Below are 21012 nucleotides of genomic sequence, written 5' to 3'. Positions count from 1 at the left end.
ACTGTTTCAAGCCTGATATCATGCACTGAAGACTTTCTGGCATGTCACATACGGGCTCCCACTCACGGTCTGGGTCTAGGGCGAGAACAGCCATGTATCTTTGCAACATGAATTACTCTTCCGAAGCCATCGTTGCCACGACACTCTTGTCCAAGCACCTTCAACGTAGTAACCCTTATCGTCCGGGTAGTTTGAGTTGTTGTGGATATCGAGAGCTCACATGTTGGTCAATGCGAAATGCGAGTGCGTATCCTGGAGGAGAATTTGGATGCAATCAGACGCGTCACTTTCTACGCGTTCATGACTGGTTGTGAGCGAGTCATGATGAACGTGATACAACCTCAAGCTCGTTGAAGTGACACGGACGCATGGGGAAATCGCGTCGCGCCATCACATGCCAACGCGCCCTGCTTAGTAAGAGGCTCCCCGCTGAAACACAGACGGAGACACAACAAACACAGCAGTCGACAACAACAGCACATGCAGCCACCATGAGGATTATCGAACTAGTCATAGATGTGAGAATAGTCCCGGTATCTTGCGACACCCTTTGACGAGTTTCTAGGGCTACAAATCGTACGCCGTCCGTACAGTCATTTCTGGCTGGTATGTCGATCCCTCGATCGCATGGCTCGGAGCTCACAACGACTAGGGACGACAGCTTCAACTCAATCACGGGTCTGAACGGCTCCGGGAAGTCGAATATCTTAGATGCGATATGTTTTGTACTGGGTATAAACAATTTGACAGTGGTTCGGGCGCAGAACCTGCAGGTGGGCGGAATCAAGAGCGTCGGGTAGCACAGGCGCTGACAGTGCCATAGGATTTGATATACAAACGCGGTCAGGCAGGCGTCACAAAAGCCAGCGTCACCATCGTGTTCGACAACCGCGACAAATCGACCAGCCCTGTGGGCTTCGACGAACATGCCCAGATCTCAGTGACTAGACAGATCGTACTTGGTGGAGCAAGCAAGTACCTCATCAACGGGCACCGTGCGCAACAGCAGACTATCCAGAATCTCTTTCAGTCCGTACAGCTCAATATCAACAACCCCAACTTTCTCATCATGCAGGGACGGGTCACGAAAGTGTTGAACATGAAACCCGTGGAGATTCTGGCGATGCTTGAAGAGGCTGCAGGAACACGCATGTTCGAGGACAGACGAGACAAGGCGCACAAGACTATGGCCAAGAAAGAGACGAAGGTGCAAGAACTTGCCGAACTCCTGCGAGACGAGATCGATCCCAAGCTCGAAAAGCTACGATCAGAAAAGCGCGCGTTCTTGGAGTTCCAGCAAACACAGAGCGATCTCGAGCGCTTGACGAAGCTAGTTGTAGCGCACGACTACGTACGATATAACGAGATGTTACAGCAATCTGCCGATGATCTCGAGGCCAAGAAACAGAGGACAAAGGATATTGAGGTGTCAGCGGTGCGCATGAAAAAGGAGATCGAGTTTTTGCAAGAAGATATCAAGAAGGTCAAGGCTTCAAGAGACAGTGAACTGCGCAAAGGCGGCCTGTTTCAAGGACTCGAAGACAGAGTCAAGAAACACTCACACGACATTGTACGATTGACAACGGTGCTTGACCTCAAGAACACCAGTATGGCCGAAGAGTCCGACCGAAAGAAGGGCATTGAGAAGAGCGTCAAGGAACTGGAAAAACAGCTGCAAGAGAAGACCAAGATCTACGGGAAGCTGCAGGAAAAGTATCAAACAGCCCACGACGATTTGGCAAAACAAACAGAGGAGGTTGACAAGAAGGAAGAGTTGCTGCAAACGCTGCAAACGGGCGTCGCTTCGAGAGAAGGCCAAGAAAGCGGCTATCAGGGTCAGTTGCAGGATGCGAGGAATCGCGCGAGCGCTGCTGCGACCCAGCAAGAACAAGCCAAACTCAGGATATCACATTTCGAGAAACAGATCAAAGAGGACGAACCGAAAGCCAAAAAGGCGAAAGAACAGAATTCTGGTTTCATCAAAGACCTAGAAGCATTAAAGTCCCAGGCCAAGAAACTCGAGGCGGATCTGGTCAAGCTGGGCTTCAACGAGGAACAAGAGACCGACATGTACCAAAAAGAGTCGCATTTGCAAGCTCGGATCCGGGAGCTGAAACAACAAGCAGACGAACTCAGAAGGAGAGTTTCCAACATCGATTTTGCTTACAGTGATCCGTCTCCCAACTTCGACAGATCTCGTGTCAAGGGCCTTGTCGCCCAGCTTTTCACACTGGATAAGCAGCACACTCAGGCTGGCACTGCTTTAGAGATTTGTGCTGGCGGAAGACTTTACAACGTTGTTGTCGACTCTGCTGCCACCGGCAAACAGCTCCTCGAAAATGGCAGGCTCAAGAAGAGAGTTACAATCATTCCCCTCAATAAGATTGCGGCTTTCCGAGCGTCTGCGCAAAAGATCGGAGCTGCGCAAAACATTGCTCCTGGGAAGGTCGATTTGGCGCTTTCATTAATAGGTTACGACAACGAGGTTACCGCAGCCATGGAGTACGTGTTTGGCTCGACGCTTGTGTGCAATGATGCCGAAACCGCTAAACGTGTGACATTCGATCCTGATGTACGAATGAAGAGTGTCACCCTGCAAGGCGACACATACGATCCCGCTGGTGTCTTGTCTGGTGGCAGTGCTCCACAATCTAGTGGAGTTCTGATCACTATGCAGAAACTCAACGAGCTTACGACAGAACTCAAGTCACACGAATCACAACTTGCGTCGCTCCAGGCTACTATTGCTAGGGAAAAGAAAAAATTGGATGCTGCACGCAAGACCAAGCAAGACCTCGACCTTAAAAAGCATGAAATCAAGCTTGCTGAGGAGCAGATCGGCGGTAACTCGTCATCATCTGTAAGTCGATATCTAATCCGGTACGAATGCAACTGACAATCTCAAAGATCATCCAAGCTATTGAGGAAATGAAGCAAAGCATTGTCCAGCTTCGGGAGGATATTAAAGATGCAAAGGCACGGCAAGACGAGGCGAACAAAGACATCAAGCGTATCGAGCGTGATATGAGCGAGTTCAACAGCAACAAGGGTAGTAAGCTAGCTGAGTTACAATCTTCTCTAGACAAGTTGAAGAAGGCCTTGAGTAAGAACACGGCATCCATCAAACCGCTTCAATCCGAGATGAGGGAGGCTATGGTGGATTCCGAACAGTGCGGCAGCGACCTTGCAGCAGCACAGGAACAACTCGAGGACGTTCAAACAACACTCAACACACAACAAGAGGAGATTGATGAATTGTTAGCGGAACAGGCTCAAGCTAAGGTAAGCTCCTGCGCTTGTAGTGATAACTCCTACTGATGTTGCGAAGGATGCACATGACCTAGCTCAGGCCAACTTGGCCGACGAGCAAGCGAAGCTGAGTGGCTTTGACGAAGAACTTCACGCTCTTGAAGACGCGATACGCTCGAAGAACTCGTCGATCACAGAAGGAGGTCTTGAAAAGCAAAGGATTGGTCATGAGATCGAGAAATTTCACAAGGAGCAAGAAGGTGCATCGGCTCACATACAGAGACTCGAAAAGGAACATGAATTCATCGCTAGCGACTCTGAACTCTTTGGACGACCCGGCACAGTGTATGATTTTGGCGGTGCGAATATCGCGGATTGCAAGTCGAGAGAAAAGGCAGCGAAAGAGCAAGTCCAGCAGAAGAAAAACAAGATCAACCCCAAGGTCATGGCCATGATTGACAATGTTGAGAAGAAGGAAGCCAGTCTCAAGAAGAACATGCAAACCGTCGTCCGGGACAAGAAGAAGATCGAGGAGACCATTGTCAAGCTTGATGAATACAAGAAGGAAGCACTACATAAGACTTGGACCAAGGTCAATGGTGACTTTGGAAACATATTTAACGAGCTTTTACCGGGCAGCTTTGCGAAACTGGATCCTCCCGAAGGAAAGGCCATCTCCGATGGTCTCGAAGTCAAGGTCATGTTGGGCAAGGTGTGGAAGCAGTCTCTGACCGAGCTTAGTGGTGGACAACGGTATATACACCCCATCTCGTCCTTGTGGCCTGTCCTAACTGTTCTTAGCTCCCTAATCGCCCTCTCACTCATCATGGCGCTACTGCAGTTCAAACCTGCTCCGATGTATATTCTGGACGAAGTTGACGCTGCGCTTGACTTGTCTCATACGCAAAACATCGGTCGCCTCATTAAAACAAGGTTTAAGGGCTCGCAGTTCATCGTCGTGAGTCTCAAAGACGGCATGTTCCAAAACGCGAACCGAATCTTTCGCACTCGCTTTGTCGACGGTACTAGCGTTGTTCAGGCCCTGACAGCTGCTGATTTGAGGTAACGAAGGTGTGTGACGTTTCATGAGCTATGGTTTGGGTATGTGGTGTCTACGGAGTACATGAGTTGGATCGGTCTGGATACTAGATATGACGATTGCATAGCTCGGCGTTAGTGCTCAGGTGGGTACTCGTTGTCTACGGCGCTAATGTCAGGTTTGGAAGTTGCGAATGTACATCTACAGTGTAAGTGGTCGCTGCTTGATTAAGACCTCTTGTCGTGTATAGCGCCTTCCTGATTGGGAAAGTCAAATCCCAAGCTTCCTGAACCCTTCTCGTCTGCAACAACACCACCTCTCTTTCTTCACAAAGTACTACCTAGATCTCCAGCTGAAACGCTGTCCGTTACACCTATCAATATCCTTGCTCCTTCGAGCCGACCACTCACCACATCCTCACTCACATTTATGCTGGCGCATACGGAAGCGGGCGCCCATTATCTGGACCCACGATCAACGTTTGCGGCTCGCACATGTCGTCGGAGATATCGACTTCGACAATCTCACTTGACACGAAGGCACGGCGCTCTCTTATCACTCCGGATGATTCGAATCCAACCATACCTTTCGCGATCGACGGCGGGAATAACATTCAGCAATCAAAACCGCGAGCAGGAATTACTAGGCACTACACATCGCTCCAAGAACATGCCGATCAAATGCGAATCGATGGTGAATATCAGGGAGAACGTAGATTAACCCCTCGACATGACTACAGACGTGAGAGTACTAGCTGGGGCCCGGGTCCAATATCCGATGATCGACATAGAGGAACCGGAAACCCATTACCTCCAGAGCAACCACGTACTGAAACACCTCCGCTTCTTGAAGAGTTAATTCGTAGACTTGCGAAAGAAAATACGATTGGCAAAAGAGTCCCAACCTTCACCAGTGATGACACCATCGGCTCTGAGACATCCACTGGAACCGGATCAACTCTAGACACAAATTCGAACAGCAATACCAGAAAATCTTCGATCGCAGATTTTCTGGCTCGTCACGTCCCAGATATGAGGATGTTTGCGTCTGAGAACACATCCGAACGTAAGCCAGAGGCCAAAAATTCAAAGTCACAGAATGAGAGTACAGGTGAAAGCCTCCCTACATCCATCAAGAAAGAACGCAAGCTCTCTTTTGCGCTTCCCCCAATGTTGAAGTCGAAAGACACGCGCGAGAGGATGACAAAACCAACTCTGGCTGTTGGAGAGCCTCCAAGTGAATCTCCGAGCAAGCCACTGACTCCCCAGTCATCAGCGCAACGCGGACTCAAGGATCGAAGAAAGATCAAGATGGACCTCACACTTCCTCTTGAGATGCCTAATTTACCTACACGAAGCCGTCTACCCATCGCTCACCTAAACATCATTACCCCATCCCGCCCTCGTAGTCCCAGAACACCTTGGATCCGAGATGAACAGCCGAGGCGGCATCAAGATACTGGGTCCAAGACAGTGACCACTATTGAGGAAAGCTCTGTGGAACGAGACTATATCCATGGCAATATGGGCGGCTCAAATCTTTTGCCAGGGGACGATCATCTTTTCTCATCCCAATCTCCTGTGTTTGAGCGCCCTCCTACGAAGGTCCGCGACCGCTGTTACGTTTCCCGTCCTGTGTTTGGTAGAAGCCGAAGCGGACGTAGCGGTACGAGCGAGTCCACACTGGCACGCACACCGGACAGCAACTGGACGTTGTCTGATTCCCAGGTCCTGCAAGAGCATCAAACACGCACGAAGGAAGAACTTCGACAACTAGGTCAAAGTAACAAAGCTGTACGTGGTCGCCGCTGGGGCTGGGGCGGTCGATGGATCTCCACTGGCAGCGACTCACCCGCTCAATCACCAGACTCAGACCCTATTCGCCGCTTCTCCGTCAACATCTTCAAGCGCTCTGGTCACTTCTCTGATCCACCCGACAAGAAACAAAAGCAGCAGTCCCCCTATAACCGTCCCTGGTGGCGGAAAAACTCTATTCCCGCCTCAAGGAGTCCTCCTAGCAACCTAGCCCACATGCCCCTTCCACCACCATTTGTCCCTCCAGGGCTCCACCGTGTCCCCACGCCGCCCATGTTCGACGTTAATGGCGAAGTCAAAGGCAAACTGGCAGATTTCTTCTTCGATATCCATGGCGCTCCAGGCCGCAAACGACCATCCAAGAGCCCAGGTAGTATTTGGGATTCCGACGCACTGTTGATGAGCCTGCAGACGAACCTAGACGACGATGACGACGACGATGACGAGGAAGAAGGCCCCAAGGGGCGCGCAAGCAAGACTTCTTTGCCGATGAACTTCAAGCCAGACTATGACACGCCGGGGCTGATGCCCGGTCTCGATGAATACCCCATAGGCAAAGAAGGAAACCCAGGGTATCGCGTGTCGTCTCCAGGACTCCCTGACTCATGGTTCCGCATGCAGCGCGGAGACACGTCTAATGAACAGGCACTTACTACTTCTGCGCTAAAAAAGTCTGATGAGCGGAGGAAGTTCGAATGGCTCGTTCCGGAACACTTGCCCAATAGTCCCCTTTGCCCACTCCATGCAAAGTACCGCGGGCCGAGTATCGGCGTGTGTTACTGGCATGGTGCGCCATCGGCAGAGAAGAAGAAGAAGAAGAGCGGAGAGAGGGAGAGGGCCGGAAAACAGGACATGCAGGAGGAGGTTGCAAGGCCTGTGGTGATGAGGCAGGAGAGTAGGGGGCTGTATGATTCGCCTTACGCCGACTCCAAGAAGAGGCGTTTGGAGAGTTTGTCGAGCCCCTGATGTTTTCACATGGTGTTTTGGAGGTGTTTGGCATTTGGCGTTTGCGTTTTGGCAGACTGATTGATACCCGCATCCGGTTTTGGTAGGAATGTTCAACGAAGATATGCATAATGAGTTTATAGCACGATACCCCCTAATCTACATCTCGGTTACTCTCCTCACGAAAACCTGCGCGATAGACGTGAACGTGAATTCCCGTGTCTCGAATTGTTATCAAATGGATATATCGTAAAGCGTGTATACAACATAAACTCCGTCCCGCTAGGCAACAATCTACTTTTTAATCTAAAACCGTACATAATGTAGAACACATCGATCAATACACGCCCTTCGTAGCTCCCGCCCGTCGACTAGGACTATCCTTCCACGCCATAGTAAACCCCTCCCCATCCTCCTCATCCTCGGACCGATCCACATCCGCCAGATCAATGCCCGTAACCTCTCCCTCAAACTCGTCGTCGTCGAACTCGCCCAATCGTCTGTCGACATCCCCATCCCCCGTCGGGCTAAAAATCGGCGACGTAGCAATCCTGGGCCGACTCTTAAACACGCGATCATAGTCGACCTCGTCGCTAAACAGGGTCTCCTTCGGCGTCTTCTCGCTACTCTTGCTCTGCTCCATGAGCTCGAAGCTCCGCCTGGTGCGCGGTGTATCGAACTGGTTCACAGGGAAAAGCGAGTCGCGGGATCTAGACTTGCTTGTATCTTTTGCGAGTGTGTTTGCAGCGAGGGAGGCGCGGGGGCGGGTTGCCATTGTGAGGCGTGTGCGTTCGACGAGGGAGATTGTGCGGTCGACGTCTGCATCTGCGTCTGCGTCTGATTCTGGGGCTGAGATGGTTGGCAGGGAGAGGTCGGGGGACTCTGGAACGGGGTAGGGGTCGAAGGAAGGCGTGCGGGATAGCGTCATGCGGGTGCGTTCCATGAGCGACATTGACATTCGGGGTTGGGGCTTTTTGACGGGGGAGGGCGTGGCGTTGCCCATTGCATCTATGATTTGCTCGGCGAGGGCTTCCTCGGGGTCGAGGGATGGCGGCTCGAACATTGGGGTTGGGGGTTGGAGGGCGTATGTGGGTGCGGGGTCTCGGGAGGGAGAAGGTGTTTTATCGGTTGCAGGCAGTGGGCTTGAGGCAGGACTAGGAGTCTTCGCATCGTGTGCCTCTGGTGCTGGGGACTCTTGCTTCGTTGGAAGAGCTTTAGGAGAGACCGAAACAGGTGCCGCAGTTGAATTCGTTGAAGACAAGATTGGGCGCACGAGCTTGGGCGGTATTGGCGGAGGCTTTTTCTTGGGAAGAATGGATGTCGTAGGGAGGGCTGGTTTTGCCGGTAACTTAGGTTTCGAGCCCACGTCTAGATTAGTCTCGCTTTTGACAAGTGTTTGCGAGGCGTTGAATGATGATGAGGTGCCCTTTGCCAATCGAGTAATAGTAGGACGTTTGGGCTTAGCAGTAACGACGCGAGACAACTCGTGATCCATATCAAGCAAGATATCCTGATACGCGGGCCGCAGAGCTTGTCGCTGGACAGGCCTATCACCGATCTGCTTGGAGGAAGGCAGTTGATGGCCTAGATGGCTGTCGAACTTGAACTGTTTGGGGGCAGCGGGAGCCTTTGCGCTTGTGGAAGAGGCTTCCATGTTATCTTCACGTAGCTCATCGTGGAAGTCCTTCCACTTCTGCAGCCTAGTCTGCTGTTCTTGCACCCTTGACTGCAGGTTCTCGAGCAACCCAGCCTCAGGAGCGGCATCTTCCAGCTTCTGACCAGTCTCGACCATTTGCCAGACCTTTTCGAAACGATTGTTTAGGAACGCATCCTCTGGTTGTACGTCGTCGCCATGCAGCATGATGTCCAGCCACTTCTGGTTGCCAATCCAGTTGTCCTTCAACTGCTTCTTAGCAGCCTCCGCCTCTTTTGGTGGTACCGCAGGCCTTTGGGCTTGTGGTGTGTCCTTGGACTTTTGTGTCCTGCTATTGACATCGTCCAACTTGGTGTTCAGCAGTCGCTCGAATTCCAAGAGCCGTAGCCGCTTCTCTTCCTTGTGCCTGAGGATATTGATGAGAGCTCCTCTGTGCGCGATGGCGAGTGGCAGTAGGGACTGCTGCTTCTCAGGCGATAGCGTCGATGCAATGGCCAATTCCCGTGCAACTGCCGCATCCGTAGGTTTTCCTTTGCGCGCAGCAAGGACCTTCTTCAGGACTGTGTTGGAGAACAGAGACAGAACCTCGTAGAACTTCTCGCCCTTGCATTCGTCCAGCATAGTTTTTCGTAGTATAAACTCTCGTCCCGGCACACCGGTCTTCTTCAGCTCGTTCAGACATCGGTACAGCGCGGCTCGGAGGTTCAGCGATTGTAGGGGTTCAAGGGGAGGAAAGAAGGGCTGGAGCTTCTACAGTGACGGTTAGATGTGTCGTTGTTGGACGTGCCTTGCTGACATACCTGGGCAGTCTCATTGGGGTCCCATATCTGGAACAGGTGGAAGAGGGCCCACTCAGTCGCGCTAATGCGTTGCTTCTGGTCCGCATTTTTGGCTGAGAATGTTTGCACGGTAATGTCGGGCCAATCGTCGCGTAAATCGAGCTGGAGCAGGCGCAGGTTGGTCACAAACAGGCGCACATCGGAGACGGGGATTGGATTCAGGGTCGGAATCTTGGAGCTTGTCTTGACAGACATGGTACGCGAGACGACATTGGTGGTGGCCGAGGACGACTGTGAGATGGGACGAGACATGGTCTAGCTGTGAGAAGAGACATGTGCGTGGTTCGACGTGATATAGCGCCGAGAAGGCGCCCTGCGGGTTTTGTTGGACATGCATGGTGCTGTACAACAACGCATGCCAAGCCGGGTACTAGCGTTATCGCCGGTGGTTTTGTTTGGGAGCGTCACCGATTGACCACCTACTCTCACCGTACAAACACCCGCCTCTTGCATATCACTCACCCTTTGACACACCGTCCCCGCCGTTTCTCTCTCCTCAATTCTATTTCCCCCACACGCATCATTCACCATGGCGGTCGACGAAGCCACCCAGACGAACGGCAACCCAGCGCCCACCGCGGGACAACTGGACGCAAAAGACGCGAAAGAGAGTGCCTGGTCGGTCGAGAGCGGTATGTCATGAAGACGGCGCGTCGTCCGTATGCGACACTTTCCTTTACCCCATATATCACCCCCACACGCCTCAAACTAACTACCCACCACCAGTCCTCGCCGAAATTACCCCCCGCTACGCTGAAAACACCGATTCTCCCGTCCCCTTCTTCCACCTCCTAGAGCGCCTGAAGACGACCCCACGTGCAGGATGGCGCCGCTTTGGCATCGACAAGTGCGAGAGCATCTCCGACCACATGTACCGCATGAGCATCATCACCATGATGGCGCCCGCGTCTCTCACCAGCAAACTCGACATCCTCAAGTGCTGCCGCATGGCGCTCATTCACGACATGGCCGAATCGCTGGTCGGCGACATCACGCCTGTAGACCCAGTGTCCAAAGAGGAGAAATCGCGCCGCGAGAGTGAGACCATGGACTACATCTGCACCACACTGCTCGGCAAGTTCAACGGCGGGTTGAACGGGAAAGATGTCAGGGCGATATGGCAGGAGTACGAGGATAGCGAGACACCAGATAGTCTATTCGTGCACGACGTCGACAAGATTGAGCTGCTATTGCAAATGATCGAGTACGAGAGGGCGCATAAATGCGAGTTGGATCTGGGAGAGTTCACTTGGGTTTCGCAGAAGATTCAGAGTGACGAGGTCAAGGGGTGGGCTGAGCAAGTGTTCCGCGAGAGGCAAGACATGTGGAAGGCCGCGGGCAAGACACCGACTTGGAGGGCAAACACCGAACCAAAGGAGAAGGCATAGTCGTGGATAGCATATACATGTGTGGGCACTTCGTTGGGCGTCTGGAAGATGGCATAGACCGGTGAGTCCCGGACCTCCTTATGCAACATCATGAATGCATCCCAAAACATGTCTTACTATACACTTCTCCTGCGCCTCTCTCTTGCCATTATGTTCATTGAAGATCGATACTCCACTATCTCGTGTTGTTTGTTGAAGTCATCTCACGAGTGTAACCAGCCACAAATGAGACGCAAGTATATCTGCACGTGCGCCACCATCATACGGAAAGAATGGCAAACAGCTGTGGGAAGCATTCTAGAGGGATGATTAACCTGTGGGCTTGGAGACAAACATCAGTAGAGATACGAGGAACGCATCAGCTAAGTGATGCGCCAGCCTATTTGGTTGCTGCACGTGAGAGCACAATCTCGCGCATGGCTTGCTAGATGGTCATTTGAATCCGATGCGTGGAGCTTGTAGGATGTGCCAAACAGCGAGTGAGCGGTTCAGAGACGAAGGTGACCGTTGTAGGAGGATGAGCGTGAGGAGACGAAGCAAGCAGCATTGGGAACCAGAGTGTATAAGTATTGGGAGAACCTATGCTTTGAACGATATCAACTCAAGTTCAGTTGGCTTTCTCATCAAGGTAACTGCCTTACCATACATTTGCCTTCTCTTTCTACTGAGTGTCTTTCACTTCGAAGAAGCCACGACAATGACGCAGAGTCGATCTGACAAGACTGTTTCCGACAAGTTCATGAACGCTGCCCATGAATTCCTGATCACTTGGGGTACCAAGCTCAAAAACGAGCAGGCCAAGGAAGCGAGACGCAAAAATCTAACTGACCCTGGAACGTCCTTCGCAGCACCTCAGCAAGTCGTACAGCCTTGGGTACCCAAGTCCAGGACAGCTATTGGACGACTCAGCTACCAACTTACGAAGCTACCCGACCTTGTCGTTATCAAGGTTGAAGTCTATTACAATGACACTGACAACACATGGCAGCGAGTCACCAGCCGATCATTCCGAGAGAAGGCGTTGCAGTGGTATCTCAAAGACAAGGCTAGTTCCGTTGATAACATCATAACCATCAACACTCGGGCAGGCCACCTCGTAGACCACGTAGTTGTCCCTCTCAGTGGGCTCGACGAAACGCGGCTGCGAGACGTACTCGACACGTTCGTACCATCCACGATTCCACTGACGAATGGACCGAAAATCTCAGTCAAAGGAAAGAACAACAAACATACCGACAGACTCGTACAGTGCAAGATCACGGCAGTTCGGCATCTGGCTGAATCCGACATGAATGACAAACTGTACGTTCAGAGTCTTACAGATCTGATTCGTGATCGCGCCGACACCAGAGAAGGGATGAAGGAAAGCTGCAATCTTCCTCATACGTTCTTCTTGGGGATCCCTCTCGCAATCGAGAAGCAAGCGAAGCAAACCCCTACGATGATGACTATGATCCAAGGCTACGAGTCCCAAACCTCACTTCACTCGACCGAGTATCCTATCTTGCTGCGCAATCAGCTTTCGTTCGACAGAAAGCAGAAACAACTTCACCTTGACTTCGACCTCGTTGCAAAGGTTCCAGGAGCGTCGGATTCGCCTGGAAGAAAACCAGTGACGGAACTTCTATCTGACATTTTCGGTCACAACATGAACAGCGGGAACATCACTCAACTCCTCCCATCCATCAAGCAGCTCCTCACTGGCCTCGAAGTATGTCGCTCTTACCCTCGGGTTTCCAAATCAACTCAGACTACCGACACCTGGGACCGCCCTCTCAAGATCATCACGCTCCAGTTGGCCGGACCGGGGACAAACCTGAAAGACGGCCGCACAGTCTACGAGTACTTCAAGCAAGGTAAGCACCTCTTTTGCGGATCTAGAGCAGAAACGACTGACGACAGAAACACAGAGTACAACCTAACCTTCGAGAGCGGGTACCTTCCACTCGCAGGCACGCAGGGCCGATCCAAGGACGGCAAGCCACAGATCTCCTGGTTTCCCCTCGAGTGTCTTTCGCTGCCCGAGAACCAGATCCTCGCTGACTGCGACATCCTCGTTCCTGCTCTCAAGCAAAAGATCAAGGACTTTAAGTTCATTGGTCAGAATGGTAAGGCTATGGTTATGGAGGTAGGAAAACAGCTCTTCGATGAAACTATGGCTGCGCGAAAGCTTTGTGCGGAGGTATGTTTCTCGTCGTTCTACCATCGATGGTACCGCTGCTGACTTTTGGCAGGAACAGAGTCCGCGAGAGAGTGGTCCGTTGTGTCTGGCCGAGGAGCTGGATGGTGAAGTCAAGGTGGACAACCCAAGGTTTGAGCGTATCGATCCTATCGCATACGCTATTTCTTGAGTGTTTCTTTCGTTCTCCACAACTGCGTGGACGTCGTTTCTCTCTCTTGCTGCAGCCGTATTTCCATCTCATTCCCCTCCTTGCGTTTCATTGCTTCTCCCGGTCTCATTGTTCGTGCTTTCTTCATCAGCTCTACTCTACGTCCATAGATCTTTTTATTTCCTCTTCGTAAGACATGACCGAGTCTAGCTCTTGAGTCTCTTTCCTACCTTTCATCTTCTAGATTTTTTTCATTCCATAGACGATGGAAATTCCGTATCACTCATCTAAGTGTGACTGTCATGTACTTTCTCAGGGGTTTGGCTTTTACATCTCGTTGGCATATTTTGGTTCTCAGATAGACTCGCGCAATACACACATTTACGAACCTTGATCGTGCCTCTGCCCTACGTGACACAGTGATGCACTGGTAGTTCTAGCACACATATACTTTCGCTTGTGCGATCAGAGGAGAGGTGAAACAACGAAAGCGACTGGAGATTCGAGAGGCCCTAACAGATGGTGAACGTACTAAGCCAACTTCGGCATGGTTCATTGCGTAAGTAATCGAATACTCACGCCTTGACGTACCCATGCACAACACATGCGAATGTCAATAATCTGCACCCGAAAACAAACCCAATGCAGATGTTATGTATGAATCCATTGATTGCCACCGCCGAATCACACGCCGCGTAGGAGCCAACACACCACATCGGCACCAACGACCTCCGACCCCAGGCACCACCGGGCGCGTACAACGTCGAAAAGCAAGGTCATGATGTAATCGGCAAAACCGCGACTTGGCCTGCGCCGGGTAACAACCACGCAGGTGTGGGGAACCGAATACCGAGCCAACGACGGGACGATCGCGAACGGACAGACATGTGGATCAACTCGCTCTAACGTTGCGCTAGGGCAGGCGTCTCGGTCGGCGGGTGGAGATGCGTTGAGATCGATAGCTGCGAACGCGGATGCCGATGTTGTTTATGTTTTGGAGGGCGGGGTCTTGAAAGTTCGAAGTACGCGCTGGCATTTTTTGTTTTTTTTAGTTTCATCCTTTCATACGCGCAGTTCGATTGTAACTTTTTTTCTCCATCTTACACACATCTCAGTAATAAGAGCAAGAAGAAGAAGAAGAAGAAGAAGACGCTGCGAGAAACCATCATCATCATGTCGGACAACATCATCGTCAAGGGTATCGCGGGGACTTGCATCACCTTCTCGTTCATCCTGGCTGGTAAACACTCCCTCCCCCAGATACACACACACACATAGCCCAAACATGCAGAAACTCACACACCCGCCCAGGAAACGCAATCACGCAGTCCTTCATGACCGTCCCCGCCCTCCTAGTCGACTTCCCCGCCGCAAACTCCCCCTCGCACAAAGACCGCGCCCGCCTCCTCGGCCGCCAATGGCCTCTCTGCTGGACCGTAGGAAACCAGTTCTTCCGGCCCATCTCCACGCTCGGATTCCTGGGCTACGCGTACTCGGGCTACGCGGTGTACAGTGAGGGCGCTCTTGCGCGGAGCGACTGGAAGCTGTTTGGCGTTGCGGCGATTATGCATTTGACTACTATTCTGCATTCGGCGCTGAATATGCAGCCGCTGAACGATAAGTTGGAGGCACTTGCGGGGAGGGCAAATGATAAGGAGCTGGTTGAGGCGGAGACTGTGGCGAGGAAATGGGCGAGCTGGAATAGGCTGAGGTTGGTTACGCCGACGATTGCTGGGGGGTTGGCGCTGTGGAATTTGCTGTCTTTGTAGATGTTTGGTGTTGGATCGGCTGGGTGTTGGTGTGCATTTCTAGAGAGGGTATTCCATGCGATGGTTGAGGTTGGGTAGTAGCACTATTTACAATGGACAATACGTCTTACCTTTACCTTTGATCTTTTTGTTGTGATATTAAGTCTATATTTACATTCGAAGAAGGACAATGTCACTATTACTATACCATCATGTCTTTTGATAACGAATGCCAAACATGATGGTTGGAAGAACCAGAAAACTTTGAATTATAGACAACTTATCAACTCCATAGACTCACGAGTTACACCTCAGACTCCAGCGTTGAAGTACCTACTTTGCGATTGCTTGCGCCTTCCATCCACTCCTCTCCCTCAGCCATGTCTCGAAGTCGCACAGCCGTGGCTCCTCTTTCTTCAGGCGCCCAATATCAACACCATAGCCATCTGTAGCAAACCAAGTTATCATGATGCTCATCTCTGTAACCGCCCACTTGAGCACAGAGCCAAAAACACCGTACGTCGCCGGCGCAGGGAACCCAAGCACCCGCTCGAAGCACCCACTCATCTCGTCAAACGTGAGTTCACTACCAGCCAGCCCTTCAGTGCGCGCAGTCCACTCCTCGTGTTCCGCAAATGCCGTCGCACCAAAAAGGCCAATGTCTTCAGTCGAAACCCACTGCAGCGGCTTGCCCTGCAGTGTGTCTCTCAACGCAGCAAGGAAGACTTTGGTGGGAACCCCAGGTGCCAAGTTGTCCATGAAAGCCACGGGCCGCAGAATCGTCCAGCCCATGTTCTCCCCTTCCTTCCCGGCCTTCTCAAGCAAGTGCTGCTCGATTGTGTGCTTGCTCTGGAAATGCGGGATCGGTGTCCCGGTCTCGAAACTGCGCTCGTTGCCACCACGGTCGACACTCGAGTATACAAATTGAGTGACGCCTTCTTTGAGCGACTCGTCGATGAGCTGCGTGCCTTGTTTGACTTCGCTCTCGACGGTGACGCCGGGCCCCATGGAGATTTGCACAGAGTATACACCCCAGATCTGCTCGCTTTTGCCGGCTTCTTTCAGAGCTGTTTTGGCGGCTGCAAACAGGGCAGGAACATCGTTCAAGTCACCTTGAACGAGGATAACGCCGGGATGGTTCTCTGTGATGCGTTGTGCAGAGGCAGCTGAAGCATTGCGCGTGACAGCGAGGAGAGTGAACTGAGAGCTCGAAGGATGTGTTGCGAGTTGCTTGAGAACGGAGCCACCCTGCTTGCCTGTGGCACCGGTGATGAGAATGGATTTTGTGGTGGCCATGGTGTATTGCTGGCGATTATTGGATATGTCTTTGCCGGGTATTAGAAGGTCTGTCCTTTGATAGATAAATGCTTGATCAAAACCACCCGTAACTAAAATCAACGAGGTGTCTTAGATTTATGTTGTACGGAAAGTCACAATCAACTTGTACTCAACAAGAAGCCAGATGGAGTAGCAGCAGACACGGCCCCGCAATTTGGAGATCAGTACTATTTTCGTCAATCTTGTACGACCCACATGTGAGTGACGCTTGCACTGAATGGTCTACAACTGGTCGGCATGTCGATAAAGCACTGAAGCAAGGTCGGGGTTGAGGGCGCCGGCAGGAAATGGCGTAAACAAACTTCACGTTCCGGGTGGTGATGTTACGGTCCACCGACGCTGAGAGGTTGAACGGCACTCCCTTAGCGGCGGCAATTATTTGTTCTTCCCACCGACTAACGATGACGTTATGATTCGGACATCCACCTGCGTTCTTACAACGCATCAAACTGATGCTCACACAGAAACAAGGCTGTACCGTCAAGCAATAGGTGAGATGCTGTTTAACGCGTCTCACAGGTGTCTTTCCATTACAAACTTCCCCCCATCAATCACTCAAAACCCCACTCAACCGCTTCTGCAGCTCCTCTGCCTTGGCGCTATTTACAAACTCCCTAACCTCCAAAATCTTCGTCCCATCCTTGCTCATCTTCACAAATAAAACACATTCAGTCCACCACTCAGTAATCCCGCTCGCAATCAGCTTCCTCCCCATCTCGCTCTCCCCGTTCACCTTCCCGCCCATCTTGCAATGTGCAACCACTGTGTCTGTCTCCTTGCTGAAGTGCACTGCCTCCTGCGTCCTGTTTGGCTGCGGGATCATGTCAAAGGCGGCGAAAAGCGAGAAGATCATGCCTGCATGTTGCTGAAAGGGTTGTAGCGTGCGTGGTGGAAGATTGAGTGACGCAGGGAGGACCGCATGCTTGAAGTCTCGGGATGCATTCGCTGTCAGGGCTTGTGGTCGCAGTGTCGAGTAACTTTTGAGAAACTTGTTGAAGGTCCTGACATGTTCGGTTGACTCTTGCTTCTGTGATGGGTAGAGGAAGTACAATGCAGGGAGAAGGGCCATGACGGCTGCGAGTGTTGCAGTCGCGAGGCGGATCTCCGAGGGACTGAACTGAAGGTCGGACATCTTGGATAGATTGGAGATAGGATGGTTCGGCGCCTATGTTTGTGTTTGGATAGGCAGATGGTTGAATGTTGGAAGGAATAGATTCAACTGTAGAATGTCGAACATGCGATATCACGTGTGCATGCCCTACTGGTGCCAAACGTGGCGCTTCGAGATGCGATCATCAAGTCCGTTCCTACCGATGCACAAACCCGTTAATCGATGCAGAAGCGGACATTCAATCCATCGTGTTCCGAGTCCCAACATCAATTCGGATTAAAACACGTAAACGCTAATTGTGTGTAGAGTACCGGTACCTTAGAGCGCCATGATGTTCCATGTAAGGTTAGCGCGGTTTGGAACCGTCATCGACTTCCAACGCCCGTAAGACGTCGGACCGACGAATTGCATCCTCAGTTTCAGAATGCCGTTGGAGAGCCGTAGGAGTGTTGGTTCTAGCCGGCAAGTCTAGTGCACGGTACCCAATGCACCGGTTCCAGATGCATGGTAGACGGCGAGTCGGAGACTGCAACTGCGATGAGAGATAAGGTGTGCTTTATGAGTATTGCCGAAAATCCTCATGCTGGCAGACGAAACGATAATGGCTTGCAGGAAGGCGAATGAGATAAGATGGATCCTTGTATCGTTCCTGTGTTTTCTCTGCCATACCCGGTGTGTAGTCGTGAACTCAGTAATCCTGTCAGAAAACTTCACAGCAATATGCTTAGTCTCTGATCTCACAATATAACACTATGAACTCTACCATCGCTAGAAAGCCTAGATGATGTTGCATGCATGCCCTCATCAAATGCTCGACACTTAGATATCGAGATTTGGTGTCAGCGCTTTGTTATGCAGCCCAATTTGAGAAGACGCAGGGGATGGCGACAGGCTGAACTGAACGGAACGCCTCGCGTCGGTCCGATGAACTGGTGGCCAGATCGACAAAGATGCATCCGGAAATCAACGACGAGGCTGGGGCGCTAGCATCGTATGGTACATCCCGTATATGGAGCCGACATGTTTGCTTATCGGAAAGTCCATAGACAGGAAACAAGGTATTAGGAAAGGATCTTGTGAATGAGTTGTCGAGCTTGGGCACATAATTGCAGTAGAAACCTCGTGTACTGATCAAGTCATATTCGCTCGCTAATTAACCTATCTTAGAACTGCAGAAAACGTCAAGCCAGTCAAACTCCAATATCGCTATGCTGTTCGTCAAACATTTACTCCCAGTCTCCAGGCCCCAAGTCAATTGGCTTGCCTGCCCTCATATCCTCCATAACCTTCTCGATGCTCCAGGGCTCATACTTGTATCCCCTGGGATAGTTGGGCTCAAAGCTTGTCTCATCCTCCATCTTGATGCCCTTCTTCATGCTCTCAGCAGACTTCGTGTAGTTCTCGTATGCGTATGCCTCTGGGTCGTGACTCCAAACCCACTTTGGTAGCTTGGGTGCTGCGCGACGCGGGTCGAGCTTCACCTTGTCCCAATCGGTATCTTGTAGCAACTCAGCGTTGGAGAAACCAAGCTTCTGAGCGCAAGAATTGCGGATGAAACTAAGATTGTTAGTTCGAAGTGCGCACTGTGAAATGATAGGAGTAACTTACCGGAAACGGATGTGAACGCGCACTGATTGTGGAATGTTCTCTTTGCCGCCGATCTGCAGGCATGAAGCTAGTGATATGGCATCTTCGATAGCTTGTGTAGCACCGTTTCCAGACGCTGGGAGGTAGGAGTGTGCTGAGTCACCAATCTGGATGACACGCGCGAGGGGAGATGTCCAGCTCGGTTGCGGGTTACGCCAAAGAAGTTCGAAGTTGACAATGGTGTTTGGAGGAGTGACGTCGACCAACTCTTTGAAGATGGGCGCCCACTTGTGCTTCTCCATTCCTGGCATTTCGTCCATGCCTTTGAGAACTTCCTCCTTTTCGATGGTGTTGTTCCAGCTTTCCTTCTCGGTTCCGGTGACCTGTGATGTTAGTTTTAATCACATCTCGGGAATTCGATTACTTACGTCGTGGTTCATGATCCACACCATGACGTCTTCGCGAGTCAGTGTGAGAGCATACGTGGAAGGACTGGAAAATGTTAGTACTGCTTCAAATTCTCCAAGTTCCGAACTTTAACATACCCTAGCCATGTGCGCACGATTGACTCGTTGCCTGGCATGATCTTGAAGAACTCCTTGACTTTGGGGTTCTTGTCAAGGTGCTCGATCGGGAACGCAGCGCGCCACATAGCCCTTCCGGATGGTCTTGCGCGAACTTGTCCACCGACCAACTTCTGGCTCTTGGAGCCGACACCATCAGCGGCAATAACAACGTCCGCCTCGTACCGCTTCCCGTCCTCAGTTACGCACCCGCCCTTGCCTGTTTCCTCATCCTCGAAGTAATCAACAATCTTGCAGTTGAATTCAACCGACACACCAAGCTCCTCAACAGCGCTCACGAACATCTTATAGACGAGGGGACGCATTTGGAACTCGCCAGGTGGTGTATCTGGATCTAATCCCTGAGCTCGTAGACGGTCTGCGACCTTCTTTGGTGGAATGACGACCTCGCCAGAGTGCTTGAACGTTTCGATCCAGGCATTGTGGAGTGAGATTCTCTTGTATTCCTTGAGCAGCTCGGGCCAGTGCTTCAAGAAACGTGTGGCACTCAAACCCATGAAGTACATATCACCTGTTATCTCGAATCAGCATGGTGTCATTCCAAGAGCAAGAGGTTACTGACCTGCAGTGTTGATATCGGCATTTCGTTCCAAAACGCGTACGTTGTGTCCTTTGCGCGTGCATTCCAATGCAGCAACAAGACCTGCAAGACCAGTGCCCACGATAAGGACGTCGATGCCGGTGCTCGGGTAAGACCCAAGTGGCTTCGACTCCATCGTCGAGTCACGGGAAGTGAGTGCGTGAGGCATGATGTTCTAGTGTGTCCTTTCGTTGTACTGTGTGAGTGTAGAGAATCAATGGACTTCAAGCTCCAGACATGTACTCCATTTATCATACAACGTGCCGACACAACTCGGAACTGGGGAATTCAGATGACGAAGCCACTGAAAGTCCGTGATGCCGACGTGCCTCGCAGCCGTACTGTTTGGCTTCCCGCATGGACCTAGGGTAGCAAGCCGAGCATGATCGGTAAGAATATCTTACGATTGCCAGGCACACGGCTCGTTTGGGTATGGAATGATGTCGATGACACTACCAGGGCCCGTCGACTAGCCCCGCGCTATGGATCCCCACAACTCCGTCGAGCCAAGACTACGGCACGCTAGATCAGGCCGTTTGAGATCTGGGCTGTAGATTCTAGCTTGAAATTGTCATTTCCGATCTTGGCACATATGCAAGATGCAGCAAGTGATTGTGACATGGTCAACTGGCGTTCAACGATACCCACTGTCAGATTCGTGGTTTCGTTGAGTTTCTCGTAACACAAGGCGCCGCTACCCCTGTTTTTCCATGACACTTATATTTACTTCTGTCGGAGGAAGTTCGCACAAGACACCGAGCGTGACTAATATGATGAACTTCCCAGGCCATTGTCTTGGGAACGAT

General features: G+C 51.5%; 8 protein-coding genes across 8 annotated transcripts; 4 read left to right on the top strand and 4 right to left on the bottom strand.

The window, feature by feature from the left end:
• The first annotated feature begins 470 nt into the window (after positions 1 to 470).
• On the top strand, positions 471 to 4549 carry P153DRAFT_119005 (RecF/RecN/SMC protein). Its single transcript, XM_033661963.1, has 7 exons — positions 471 to 518; positions 566 to 606; positions 653 to 773; positions 824 to 2860; positions 2908 to 3282; positions 3329 to 4002; positions 4051 to 4549. Exons 1-7 carry the CDS (start codon positions 492 to 494, stop codon positions 4313 to 4315), a joined length of 3540 nt encoding a protein of 1179 aa, XP_033519455.1. The 5' UTR covers positions 471 to 491; the 3' UTR covers positions 4316 to 4549.
• Positions 4550 to 4782: 233 nt separating this feature from the next.
• Positions 4783 to 7068, top strand: P153DRAFT_360681 (uncharacterized protein; the record flags this gene model as incomplete). The annotated part of the gene is made up of 1 exon (XM_033666933.1): positions 4783 to 7068. The coding sequence occupies one exon, from the start codon at positions 4783 to 4785 to the stop codon at positions 7066 to 7068; it is 2286 nt and encodes a 761-aa protein (XP_033519454.1).
• Positions 7069 to 7198: 130 nt separating this feature from the next.
• On the bottom strand, positions 7199 to 9848 carry P153DRAFT_400557 (uncharacterized protein). Its single transcript, XM_033671836.1, has 2 exons — positions 9502 to 9848; positions 7199 to 9451 (listed from the first exon to the last, which is right to left on the bottom strand). Exons 1-2 carry the CDS (start codon positions 9790 to 9792, stop codon positions 7385 to 7387), a joined length of 2358 nt encoding a protein of 785 aa, XP_033519453.1. The 5' UTR covers positions 9793 to 9848; the 3' UTR covers positions 7199 to 7384.
• A 221-nt stretch (positions 9849 to 10069) lies between these two features.
• Positions 10070 to 10928, top strand: P153DRAFT_389913 (uncharacterized protein; the record flags this gene model as incomplete). Its single annotated transcript, XM_033670881.1, has 2 exons — positions 10070 to 10172; positions 10267 to 10928. The coding sequence occupies 2 exons, from the start codon at positions 10070 to 10072 to the stop codon at positions 10926 to 10928; spliced, it is 765 nt and encodes a 254-aa protein (XP_033519452.1).
• Positions 10929 to 14431: 3503 nt separating this feature from the next.
• Positions 14432 to 15027, top strand: P153DRAFT_300633 (uncharacterized protein; the record flags this gene model as incomplete). The annotated part of the gene is made up of 2 exons (XM_033664343.1): positions 14432 to 14498; positions 14570 to 15027. The coding sequence occupies 2 exons, from the start codon at positions 14432 to 14434 to the stop codon at positions 15025 to 15027; spliced, it is 525 nt and encodes a 174-aa protein (XP_033519451.1).
• Positions 15028 to 15150: 123 nt separating this feature from the next.
• On the bottom strand, positions 15151 to 16657 carry P153DRAFT_370383 (NAD(P)-binding protein). Its single transcript, XM_033669028.1, has one exon. It carries the CDS (start codon positions 16300 to 16302, stop codon positions 15340 to 15342), a length of 963 nt encoding a protein of 320 aa, XP_033519450.1. The 5' UTR covers positions 16303 to 16657; the 3' UTR covers positions 15151 to 15339.
• A 76-nt stretch (positions 16658 to 16733) lies between these two features.
• Positions 16734 to 17853, bottom strand: P153DRAFT_370382 (uncharacterized protein). Its single transcript, XM_033669027.1, has one exon. The coding sequence runs from the start codon at positions 17474 to 17476 to the stop codon at positions 16892 to 16894; it is 585 nt and encodes a 194-aa protein (XP_033519449.1). The 5' UTR covers positions 17477 to 17853; the 3' UTR covers positions 16734 to 16891.
• An 828-nt stretch (positions 17854 to 18681) lies between these two features.
• Positions 18682 to 20375, bottom strand: P153DRAFT_360675 (FAD/NAD(P)-binding domain-containing protein; the record flags this gene model as incomplete). The annotated part of the gene is made up of 5 exons (XM_033666932.1): positions 18682 to 19012; positions 19064 to 19425; positions 19471 to 19534; positions 19588 to 20137; positions 20189 to 20375. The coding sequence occupies 5 exons, from the start codon at positions 20373 to 20375 to the stop codon at positions 18682 to 18684; spliced, it is 1494 nt and encodes a 497-aa protein (XP_033519448.1).
• Positions 20376 to 21012: the final 637 nt, after the last annotated feature.

This window comes from Dothidotthia symphoricarpi (assembly GCF_010015815.1).
Source record: "Dothidotthia symphoricarpi CBS 119687 unplaced genomic scaffold P153scaffold_21, whole genome shotgun sequence".
In the NCBI taxonomy this organism is placed as follows: domain Eukaryota; kingdom Fungi; phylum Ascomycota; class Dothideomycetes; order Pleosporales; family Dothidotthiaceae; genus Dothidotthia; species Dothidotthia symphoricarpi.
Note: the sequence above shows the minus strand (reverse complement) of the source record. Positions and strands in the feature narration are given on the sequence as shown.

Bases quoted from the DNA above. Each gene is read 5' to 3' on its own strand.
- P153DRAFT_119005 (XM_033661963.1), top strand. From the start codon at position 492: ATGAGGATTATCGAACTAGTCATAGAT. The intron at 519-565 runs GTGAGAATAGTC...ACGAGTTTCTAG, and splicing joins TTATCGAACTAGTCATAGAT to GGCTACAAATCGTACGCCGT. The intron at 4,003-4,050 runs GTATATACACCC...AACTGTTCTTAG, and splicing joins GAGCTTAGTGGTGGACAACG to CTCCCTAATCGCCCTCTCAC.
- P153DRAFT_400557 (XM_033671836.1), bottom strand. From the start codon at position 9,792: ATGTCTCGTCCCATCTCACAGTCGTCCTCGGCCACCACCAATGTCGTC. The intron at 9,452-9,501 runs GTATGTCAGCAA...CCGTCACTGTAG, and splicing joins ACCCCAATGAGACTGCCCAG to AAGCTCCAGCCCTTCTTTCC.
- P153DRAFT_370383 (XM_033669028.1), bottom strand. From the start codon at position 16,302: ATGGCCACCACAAAATCCATTCTCATCACCGGTGCCACAGGCAAGCAG.
- P153DRAFT_370382 (XM_033669027.1), bottom strand. From the start codon at position 17,476: ATGTCCGACCTTCAGTTCAGTCCCTCGGAGATCCGCCTCGCGACTGCA.